This window comes from Rhipicephalus sanguineus, chromosome 1 (assembly GCF_013339695.2).
Source record: "Rhipicephalus sanguineus isolate Rsan-2018 chromosome 1, BIME_Rsan_1.4, whole genome shotgun sequence".
In the NCBI taxonomy this organism is placed as follows: domain Eukaryota; kingdom Metazoa; phylum Arthropoda; class Arachnida; order Ixodida; family Ixodidae; genus Rhipicephalus; species Rhipicephalus sanguineus.
Genome location: NC_051176.1, coordinates 263,783,591 through 263,794,947, shown reverse-complemented (window position 1 = coordinate 263,794,947; position 11,357 = coordinate 263,783,591). Strand labels below are relative to the sequence as shown.

The 11,357-nt window shown below is 45.2% G+C and overlaps 2 protein-coding genes and 1 non-coding gene across 3 annotated transcripts; 1 reads left to right on the top strand and 2 right to left on the bottom strand.

Moving 5' to 3' along the window:
- Positions 1-237: 237 nt before the first annotated feature.
- On the top strand, positions 238-2,628 carry LOC125756726 (uncharacterized). The gene is made up of 2 exons (XM_049411642.1): positions 238-430; positions 1,428-2,628. Exons 1-2 carry the CDS (start codon positions 246-248, stop codon positions 1,582-1,584), a joined length of 342 nt encoding a protein of 113 aa, XP_049267599.1. The 5' UTR covers positions 238-245; the 3' UTR covers positions 1,585-2,628.
- Positions 2,629-3,644: 1,016 nt separating this feature from the next.
- On the bottom strand, positions 3,645-10,106 carry LOC119388092 (histidine-rich glycoprotein-like). Its single transcript, XM_037655724.1, has 3 exons — positions 9,922-10,106; positions 7,251-7,515; positions 3,645-3,933 (listed from the first exon to the last, which is right to left on the bottom strand). Exons 1-3 carry the CDS (start codon positions 9,941-9,943, stop codon positions 3,852-3,854), a joined length of 369 nt encoding a protein of 122 aa, XP_037511652.1. The 5' UTR covers positions 9,944-10,106; the 3' UTR covers positions 3,645-3,851.
- Trnas-gcu (transfer RNA serine (anticodon GCU)) lies at positions 8,791-8,863 on the bottom strand. Its single transcript has one exon. It is a non-coding gene; the product is annotated as a tRNA-Ser (tRNA).
- Positions 10,107-11,357: the final 1,251 nt, after the last annotated feature.

Sequence of the window (11,357 nt, the reverse complement as noted above, 5' to 3'; positions counted from 1 at the left end):
TCTCGGACATGTCTCGAATACTCATGGTCATGAATTGATCCGGTGGATTGCCCCGATATCAGTGGTTCCACATAATGGTGGGTGTAATTACGTCCCTGCGAGGCGGTCAAGTGGTCACTCTGAATAATCATTAGCGGCACAGTCAGCAAACGCGTAACTTTTGAGTGAAGAGAGCTGGTTCAGTGGGGTGATGTTCTGCTGTTCATCTGACGAGCATGCGCGGTTGTAGGGTTGTCGAGTCGACGATGCGGGGCCAGTGGCCGCGGGCGCTGTTGCTCCTGGTGCTGGTACAGCCCAGCCTGCAGGGCAAGCTGCTCAAGGCGGCCCTGGCTGCCGCGGCCAACGGAGGGTTCCGAATGCTGCCCGTGTTTCTGCCTATTCCCGTCGAAGAGAGCCTGTACTATCCCGTTCATTACTTTCTGCCCATACCGTGAGTACATATTTAAGGGACGAATATTGTGGTTGGTTAATGGCCGGCTCTGGTGCCGCCCTGTCGTATTCAGCCAGTCGCCAGAAGTTCTGAGGAAATATTTGCATGGGGGCATCGCATCGGTCTGAGCAGTCGTCATGGAGGTGCTGCGCGTGATTTGTTCATATATAATAAGTGTGCTGAAATTTACGCATTGTCTTTATACATGTAACTTGTTTTAATCCAGCCGCACAATATTCCGTATGTTCCTATAGGAATTAATGCACGAACTAGTAGATCTGAAAGAAATCTCAGGTGATCAAGCATTCATGTGCTATCAGGGTGACACTTCTGGTCCAGAAGTGCAGCGCAGTTGGCGTAGTACTGTTAAAAAATTAACTGGTGTGATACGCACGTTGCAAGGTAGTGTTCGTACTGATTCATCTTGCTTTCTGTCCTGTGTATTGTACTTCATCATACTTGACAAATAATACTCGTTCACGTTTGAGTGAATATGTCTCGCTTCTTTTCTAATGCGTCCTCTGCTGTTAAACATCTGTCACTAGATTGAGGGAACGAGTACATATGCTACTTCATTCCTCCATTTTATACAGGAATAAAGTAAAGCAATAAAGGGTAATGCCAAAATTAAATAAACTAACGAGGAATGAAAATACGCTGCATTCATTTTATCTTTCTGGGTCTCTATAATGTTGCACTCATACGTAACGTCTGCTGCACTGAACAGGGCGAACTAGCCCAGAAGTATGCGCTCCTTATAAATAATAAAGATAACGCCACAACGCGTAGCCCACACACATGACGTCTGTCCTTATCACCCTTCGTGGCGTTCCAAAGGAGGTACAGAAGAGCCCATCATTTTGCTTCAGCAATTGTTTTGAATATGCGTATACTAGAAGTACAGGCCTGTTGAATCTATAACGGGGATCACTTATATAGCTTTCTTTTTTATTTGGGAAAGCATGCAGTATAACATCTAAATTATTTCACTTCACAGGTACGAAGAGTGGCCCCACACACACCAAAATGTTCACAAGGTCCACCACCGCCATAAGACGGTCATGCCTGTTCATCGTCGAAATCACCAAGTTGCCCATAAGCACCACGGTCGAGCCAATGGCCACAGAAAGAAGCATAGACGCAACCACTACTGACCTCCCATTGTTTGCTCAGACTGATGTTTTTCGCGTATTAAGAAGTGTGCTTCACATTGTTTCACTCTACTGTACTACGTACTTGTTTCAGGCACGAAAGTTAGATTGGGAAGATGGAGCAGAAGAGAGACAGCCAGCGGTGAAGCGCCGAACCACCGACTGTTTAATGACAGTCCCAAATACGAACAGAAGACTTCCGCGTACGCGTTGCAGAACGAAAGCGTGACGCCGAATGACATGCTCATGGTAGCAGTCTTCCAAGAAAACACGTTTCCGTCCAGTGCAATGTGATTGATATGCGTCGCTGACACAAGCGGACCATTTTATTTTTTGTATGTTATAGAAAGCTTATTTTCCTTCTCACGATCTGGATTTCACGCCGAAAACAAGTATGTTGCAGTAAAGCTAAGCACTGACTTGCCGAAGTACTGCCATAAAACTACGATCATAAAAGCCGACAAGTGGCAAAAAAAAAAAGAAAGAAACTGCTGCAAACTACAAGATTTACAGGACAGTTATAGCTGACTCATTTCGTTTTTGATCAGTGATAACTACGGCGCGGTTCTTCATAACTTAACGATGGGTACCAATTATCATCATATGCCGTGTGGCCAGCGCGAAAAACAAGCCGCCATGACGTCAAGATCGACCCTTCGAGCGCGGCAGTCGCGTGGACGGTGTTCGAGTGTTCAGACTTTCATATTAGGATATTCAATTGTAGTATATTCCAACTTTATCGCAGTGTCCCGTGCAGTGTGCGCTTAGATTTGGGAACACCTTAAGTTATCCAATGTAGTCAAAAGTGGTTCGGAATTCCTGCTAGGGCATGACTCATAATCATATCGTGGCTGTGGCACGTAAAACCACAGAATTAATTTTTTGCATAACTCATCGATCGTTGTCACACTGTCCTGCTGTTACAGATTCATTTAATTCATACATATTGGGAACGTACAAACCAGCTTTTGATCGGTGGTAAGCGTTAATTAAACATCGGTCGCAACTCACTCGTAAGAATACTGAAGCGCACTCAACAGCTAGGGCAGGTACCACGTATAGTGCCCCATCTCTTAATACTACCAAGAGAAAAGATCGAATATCTTGTATTGTTTAATCCCCCGTAAATGATACTTGTGCTTCGACAGCGTGATGTGATTTGTACAAATAAGCCTGTCATGTTTGTTCCCGTAAAGTTGTATACCTAATGTATTCTGCAAATAAAGACCAGTTGGAAGCCTGCGTTATCCCACTCTTTTTTTTCGGGCCCCCTGGCCGTTCATTCCTACTTTTTGTAACAAGCTTGAAGATGGAGTACCAACTCGCCCAATCTTCGACGCTAGTGGTTAGGAAAGTTAAGTAATCGCAAGACGGCGGAACTTGCCAAGCGACTGCATTAAAATTTCGAAAGACGTCTCTTCAAGAGGTACGTGCATAGCGCCCATTGCTTCCGTTGCCACATACAGGGCCATCTCACAAATCTAGCACATTCATGGGAGTCGAAAACTACGCTAATTTTTAAAATGTATGTATGCACATGTCCGGCAGATACGCACGCATTCGCAATTCTATGCTTTGGCTGAGAAGTTTGTGAATTCTATGAGAGATAAAAAAAATGACTAAGATGGAGCACCGGCCTCCACATTAAAAAATAAAAAAAAGGAAAAGCAAATGCAGCAGATTTCAGCGATTAAAAGATATCAGAGACAGAAGCAGGCTCTTACAGCGGGCAACGCCAGCTTATCGAAAACAATCTCTTCTTGGCATCCATGCACCGCGGCAGAAGTTCTGGGTACCGTGCGTCCCGATCACCCCTTCGCAAAACAGTCCCTTGTCTAGTAAATACATTCAACCATTCTTCGCTGCTGTGGCTGTTGTTGTCCTATAAATACGCACAACGTCGTTTTCATTTTTATTCATTGTGCAGTGCTCTTCCTCATTTAACTCCAGTAGAAATACTTTCACCAAGACGCATACCGCACGTGAACGTTACATAACACGGCAATAGTCTCGTCTTCTTTGGCTGAGTCAGTCCAGTTCATTTAAGCTTATTTTTCTCACTAAATATTGCCGAATGTTACGAATTTTGACCTCGACTTCATTTATCTTATGTGCACCACAATATGTATTCATATGTGCGCGGATTACTGTCGCGAATACGATTCGGAAGTTGGGTCTGCGTATTTGGAGATGGCGCAGTGACCAAGTAACAAGTCATGTATTCGTGAACGGTTGGGGGGTTGTTATGTGGGGTGCGATAGTTGACAGCGTCACCACCATCCGCTGTAACCGCCATGTCCACCGTGACCACCGTATTCATCGCCGTGCCCATGGTGGTGGTAATGGTGCGACCTGCAATTCGCGCGCCGAAATAGAAAATAGGTATGAGATGATTTTTCGTTAAACGCATGCGTTTAAAACAGCACAGTCAAGGTGTAAAAATAAAAAAAAAGGAAATAAGACGATTACGCACTCGATGTAAGAGAAATAAGTTGCAGCAAATCTTTATTGCATTTATCGCGATATGCTGAATAGAACCTGTTAATTAACTTAGGTACGAAAAGTAGGGATCGTTTCATGCTCTATGTAGCAGGCCGCTGAGCGCTGGGAGAGGAGAAAGTTGGAGAAAAGATGTGGCTGAACATCCACTCCACTTCAGGGTGCCTCATAATCATATCGTGATTTTGGCAGGTAAAACCCCATAAATTACTATTATTTCACACACAAATATGCATGTATGCACCAAGCAAAGAAACATTGTCGTAGCGGTCGTATTAGTAGAGATGAAGCCAGAAAAGTGATAGGAATAGAAGTACTGTAGCTGAAATGTGCTGACATTCGGATGAAATACAGTAAAACCTCGGTGATACGAATGTCGCGGGATCAGCAAAAATATTCGTATCATCCGAAATTCGTATCACCAGAAAGTATGAAAAACTAGCATGCAACAAAAGAAAGCTGGCGTACATTTTCATTTATACTTTTTCAGGGCCGCAGGAAAGTCACGTACAGCTCTGAATGATTGCCAGTGAAGTTTTTAGACGTCAACAATCATACTTGCACTTGTAAATATACGGCCCGTGCGCGCGTGTGTAATTATCGAACGATGGGCGTCCGGAGGGGGGTGCAAGGGGGGGCGTGCCCCCCTCTGGAATTTCGGATAATATTTTTCTGGGCAGTAGCAATAAGCTAGACATCTTGATCAGCACCCTCAGCTCCCGCATATTCGCGTGATACAGCCTTCAGGATTGCCAGCCAACTTTGCACGTTACACGCTACTATTTACTAATCTTGCGGTCGTGGCACGGCAGTGAAAGAAAGGCTACCCCCCTTCCGGATGCACCCCCCTGCAAAAAGTTCTGCGGACGCCCTTGTATCCAACCAGGTGTGTATCGTGACCCCCGACAGCTAATAGCCCCTTCCAAATCTTAGTATGCTTTTCCGTATGACACCGGAGTAGTGCGGCGAAAGTGACTTAAAGAGCGCTTTGACGCGATAGATGAAGGCCAGAAAATTTCACAACCGTGGCCCTACGCTATCATTTTCTTATCGCGGTGGTGTTGGGGATGTTTTTCGAGAGCTTTACGAGGCCGTGCCCGCACAAGTGCGTTCCCAAGAGTCGTGCATGTTGACGTTGTGAGGCCTAGCTCCTTCGCCAAGACCGTCCTTGTCTTCTTTCGGTCCTCGTCCATCTTTCATAGGGTGTCTGATGCACGAGGACATCACTTGCACGGAGGACATGGCTTCTAATCTAAACGCGAAGGCACACGAAGGCGCATTAGGGCCTCCAAGATTCGTGCACACAATCTCGGAGGCTACGACGCGTCACTGAAGGTTCATTCTGATCATTTTCTCACACCTTGATTCTAATTTCTGACTAATTGGCGGCGCGGCGCGCATGCCCGCGCTTGCGTTTCTGCTCCCGCACGTGCTTGGCGCGTCTTCCGCGATAGCGCGGACAGCACCTCTTCGTACCTGGGCGGTAGCGTACGTTCGTATCAAACGTCGCGGGGTGAAAATCTGTTCGAAACAACCGTACTCCATTACACTGCAGGCCGATGATCCTTGGCCGGGACCAACGAAAAATTCGTATCGCCCCGAAATTTGTACGAGCCGTGATCGTATCACCGAGGTTTCACAGTATACAGATTACACAGATTTTTTCTGTGGTGTATTTCTTTAAAAACTTGGGCTTTGTTGCGACAGCGATTTTCCTTCAAACCAAGTGGCAAGATACGATACGAAAGATCACTGAAGCCATGTAATTCAAGAATTCCATAAAATGAAGATTCGAATTCCATTCGTGCCAAGGACTTAACGGCGCGCTCTCTGAATATTAAAAAAAGAAATAAAAATTTGCTAGATTTACGTTTTAGGAAACTCGAAATAAATGATAAAAGATTTTCTATACGTATGTGTCTTGTGTTATATATTGCTGTATTATGTTGATATATTGTTAATATATAGCTGCTGTTAGCGCCAATGAGGGGGCCGGCGGCTTCGTCAAGCTGTCTAAACGACAGCTTTTACCGCCCGCCCCTTCGTGTCAATCACTGTATTGATGCGAAAAATAAACGTCATTGTCATTAAATTCTACGAGGCAGAAGTTCTGTATGACGAATGAACAGGACGCGCACAAAGTGTATCCGATTCATGAGTCGTTCAAGCTTATCTAACGTTGCTGAAGAGACAGTTCTGTTTTCTCGCTATTCGATCTCATCTTCCCTTTTGATTTTTAATGGGGGGCATAGTAACTAAAGTGAAATTAGAAAATAATTCTTTAATCACAAGCAGTCCGCTGCTTTGAGAACTCTATACGCGACGAACAAAGAGCATAATTTTTCAAAAGCATGTTCTTTCGAAGGTGAATCAAATATTCGATCTTACTCTAGTATCATTCAGGCCGAGTGAAGTCGCAAACAAACAAACAAACAAACAAACAAACAAACAAACATACATACATACATACATACATACATACATACATACATACATACATACATACATACATACATACATACATACATACATACATACATACATACATACATACATACATACATACATACATACATACATACATACCAGGCCCGTAGCCAGGAATTTTTTTCGGGGGGGGGGCACTTGCTGGAAACCTTGACTATTCGAGAAAAACATCCATTTTCATTATTTATTTTTGGCAGAAACACCTACTTCACTAAAATTTCGGGGGAAGGGGCGGGCCCCTAAGCCCCCCCCCCCTGGCTACAGGCCAGATACATACATCTGTGCAGCGAAACAGTACGACCTTTTTGAACACACACACACGACTTTCATAAAAAAATTCAAACGACGCACATCATTCGCTAGACTTAAAAATTAAACGTCATATATCCTGATTTATCCGCACATGTAAGATAAAAGAAAAGTGCGTCTGTTCAAAGCATGCATTATGTCTCTGTTCCAATATTCCATACGTGAAAGAAACTACATTTAGTTTTTCGCTTTGCGTTTGCAGTAGAACTAATGAATAAAGCTGTCGAGAGTGCCGTATCCTTTTAAACAGTGTATGTGTGGAATGCAGGGCTGTCAGGCGGATATCATCTGCCTTCGGCGCCTATTATCCAAAATAACCTTACTCAAGAAACAGTGTTGGAAATGAATGGACAAGATACGGAGAGGTGGCTCACGGGTAGTGGTGATGGTAGTAGTGTGGGTGATGCGAGTGATGATGGTGGTGGTGGTGGTGGTCATCATTGCGGCTGTAGTGGATGGGAATAGGTATGGGCACGAAGCCCCTGTGGCCGCCCAGAAGCGCCGCGGCGCCCACCAGCTTGAGCATCTTTCCCTGCTTGCTCTCGTGCACGCAGAAAACCAGCAGCATCAGCAGCAGGGCGACCCAGGCGCCCCACCAGCGAGAACTGCGAAGCTGCATGGACGACGCTGGTCTCGCTCCTGCGGGAGAGGTACACGGCTGCCAACACGAGCACCCAAATACACAATCTTTCGCTCATATCGTCTTTTAACAGCGAAGCTGTTCAAGCTGGCAGTAAGACGTCCGTTAACAAAATAGCCCTGCTGCGCCGTTGCTAAAAATAGCCAAGCCGCTGTCGCCATAGCAACCGCCACAGTTTCTTGCATGTGGCTCAGGGACAGCGATTTCAACACAATCTGAGTGGCAAGCTTTGCGCGTACTTCGGATCCGCCCATAGCCGTGTCTTGGATGCCGCTTTTTCGGCCGAGCACGCTGTAGAATCCAATCGCCGCCGGCGTTGTGATTCCCGTGCTGCAGCACGAAGAGGTGAGGATCGACCACCTTCACTGTGCCAAGCTTTGCGCAACTTAGTGCAAACTTCCCGCATTTTTTTTTATTAAAGCGTATCGACGAGCACCATGGTGTAGCTAATAATTTTTTAATTACTTTGAATTTATTCAGACAAACACTGTCGAGGTTGAAGGGACTAAAGGCCGATTAACTGTGCCCGACTAGGGTCCCTCCACCCATACATTTGCTCAGATGCAGTGGAAGATAAGAATCCAGTGATTTTTTTAGGAACATAAAAACAGAATTTAATGAGCAGAAAGAAGATCGGGAACACGCCCTTAAAATATAACAGTACAATCAACAGCAATCACCCATAGCAAGATAAAAAATATGTAAAAAACTGAAACCAGGAGGAACACATTAAGTCAAAAGACGAAGTACAATACAGAATGTAACATACACATTAAAAGAAATGAGTGGCTTTTATACAGTTACTCAAAATTACCAAAATACTGAAAAAAAAATACTTCTAGCTCATAACTTAGGGCACGGTACAAGAAAGTAAGTACACCGAAACATTTTTTTTTAAACTGTGTTTATTACTACCTTTTCAATAAGTTCATAGATACAGCTATAGCTGCGGAGTAGATAAGGTGTTTGATATGACTAAGTTTGCTTTCCGTAGGTTGTCCTGAATTATGGTAGTCTAAATCTGTTGAATCGTAGATCATAGGGAGCATTGGTTGGGTAACAATGTCCCATATAACCGCCCTCGTTGTTTCCGATTTCTTTGGCAATATATACGGTGATAATAATAATATCTGGGGTTTAACGTCCCAAAACCATGATATAATTATGAGGGACGCCGTAGTGGAGGGCTCCGGAAATTTCGACCACCTGGGGTTCGTGCACCTAAATCTAAGTACACGGGCCTCAAACATTTTCGCCTCCATCGAAAATGCAGCCGCCGCGGTCGGGATTTGATCCCGCGACCTTCCGGTCAGCAGTCGAGCGCCATAACCACTAGACCACCGCGGCGGGGCAATATATGCGGTGAGTTTGAGATTGTATAGTTGGTGGGCAGTAAGTATCTTAAGCTTGTCAAAAAACGCAGAAGTGTGTTTTTAAAGACGATAATATTTCTTGGGGAACTTAAACGCAGAAATTTTGGTCTGTCCCCCGATTCAGCGACCCGGCCAAAGTTGAACCACTTGCTTACCGCCCACCCATCTTGAACTGGTACGGCTGTTCATACTCGTGAACGTTGTCGATCAAAAAGTAAATATTACGCATATCTGAGGCGCAACATCACTAGGTAAGTATTAGGTGGTGTGTTCTTTTAATAGAAAATACATAGATACGTAATTCTAAAGACCCTAGTTTCTTAAGCTGCGCTGAAAATGCCTATGCGCGCAGACGAATGCCCTCTGCCACGGAGGAAGGAAACCCTCTGCACAAGCTCATGTTTCCCGATGTATTGCCAGATGGCGTCCATATCTCACGCAGCGCCTCCTCTATCGTCTTTACACGGCATTTGCAGCGGAGTACGCAGATACGCGGCCAATTTTTTTCAATAGGTTGCAGATTTTCTATGCAGTGAACTATTCTAGCTTCATTCTAGCTTACATTCAAGTCAAGCCGAATTGACTGTGCATCGACAGTGAGGTACACAAAATAAATCTGTCATTATTAATTGTGATTAAAATTTCTAGCTGGTGCAATGTTCATACCAGAATTATATTACATGCATCTGAAATAAAATGGCGCCTGCGTGTGGGGGAAGGGGGGTCTGCACACGAGCTCGGAAGGGGGCGAGTGCATCCTCCCCCCTGTCGCCCCGTAGCTGACGCCTCACTCCAGCAACATTATTGTTCCACCTGCACACCATCCGACGAACTGCACGCTATAGCCACACGAAAAGGTTGCATTAATAACCACCCGTAAATGTAATATTTACCACCTGGCAGTTATGCAGCTTTAACATCGCTTTATCAACTCATCATACTAGCGCATATACAAAGCACTGCTCTCGGCACAAACACGTGGTTATCACGATCGGCTGAACGAACTATGCGTGGGCGCAGTGGAAGACTCACCGACTCGGGTACGATGTTGCATAAAGCGCGCTGCTGCCCACAGCGGGACATTTATACGCACCCATGGAGAAGAACCATAACGGCGTTAAAGGGGTCCCGCAGGATTGGTTGTGGACCGCACTTCGCTTCACTAAACAGGAAAAACGCCGAGAGGCAAGCGCATAGCCACGAAATCCTATGCGTAAGCCGTTCTGCCTCTCCTCCCTCCCCCCACTCACTTCACTTTCCTTCCTTTTTATTTTTTAGAAGACGCAAGGAAACGAGGGTGACAGTCGGGCGGACGGACGACACGGGCTGCTGTACACCGCACTTCGAATGGTACCAAACGCTTTGCGTTCTGCACGGCTGCGGGTCGTTTCGAGCAGCGAAAAGGTTTTTGTGGCTTTCTTTTGTTCCGCAGATTTGTTTGCAAAAATAGCGTGTATTCTTCTTCCTAGTTTCCTGCCCCTTTAGCACCAGCCTAACTGGAAGATGAACGAGCGCATTGAGGGTTCTGCGAGTTAATCTAATAAGCATGATAAGAGTTGATGGTGACATGAGATAAAAAAAGCATATCAACACTTTTAGTTGCACACCGGAAATCCTTAATCAAGAGTTTCTAATTAATCTAATCCACGTCTGCGTTATAAAATATGAACTTGTCCGTACGTTACTGACGGGTGAAGCGTTGGAACAAGAGAAAAAAGTGTTTATGGCGTAATGGTGCCGGTACCGGGGCTTATGTGCTATAAGTCCTGGCTATGATTCCTGCTAAATGTCGAACCTATAAATTTATTTTATTATTTGTATGTCATTTTCTAATATTATTCTCGTACGTTTTTCCCGCTCTTCCTGCACGAAATGAGGCTTCTAGTTTTAAGTATTAAAAACATAGCAGCATTTGGTGACGCATCAAAACAGATAGCTCTGTGCACGATGAACGCATGCACAGCTCCCGTAATCAGTGTGGCTTAAAAAAATGTATGTTTGTGATTTCTTCAGTTTCACTTATGTTTGCCACGCAACATACTCGTGTGATATATGCATTTTGAGAGAAGAAGAGCTGTAGAAATGCCAAAAAAGATCACAGGTTCGCCGCAATGGCGAAGGAATGACTGCGATAGCAACAAATTGTAGTGTAATACGAAGTAAGGCTAGCAGCTAACTCTTTTGGATCCGATCTCGCGTAACTTTACAAAACACTGGTCTAAGGGAATACGACCGCTCCAGGGAGAGAAGCGGTTTTCGTGCAGTCTATCGCCTGAACGCGAAGCGGTGAGAGGCGGCTGAGAGCACAGCACGTAGAAGGGTATACAAGCCGTTTGCTGATGTCTGCCGAGATAGCGCGTGCGACCGCGCCCTTATGATCAAAGTTCGCAGTTGCTGCTCGAGCGACGCAGGCCTACCCCCCCCCCCCTTCCCCGGCGTTTCTTCAGGCTCCTTCGCCCCACGAAAGA

What these genes read in the sequence shown, in the direction of transcription:
- LOC125756726 (XM_049411642.1), top strand. Translation starts at nt 246, where the DNA reads ATGCGGGGCCAGTGGCCGCGGGCGCTGTTGCTCCTGGTGCTGGTACAG. An exon ending in CATTACTTTCTGCCCATACC is followed by an intron (nt 431 to 1,427) that starts GTGAGTACATAT and finishes TTCACTTCACAG; the next exon opens with GTACGAAGAGTGGCCCCACA.
- LOC119388092 (XM_037655724.1), bottom strand. Translation starts at nt 9,943, where the DNA reads ATGCAACATCGTACCCGAGTCG. An exon ending in GCAACATCGTACCCGAGTCG is followed by an intron (nt 7,516 to 9,921) that starts GTGAGTCTTCCA and finishes CCTCTCCCGCAG; the next exon opens with GAGCGAGACCAGCGTCGTCC. An exon ending in TACTACCATCACCACTACCC is followed by an intron (nt 3,934 to 7,250) that starts GTGAGCCACCTC and finishes CGCGAATTGCAG; the next exon opens with GTCGCACCATTACCACCACC.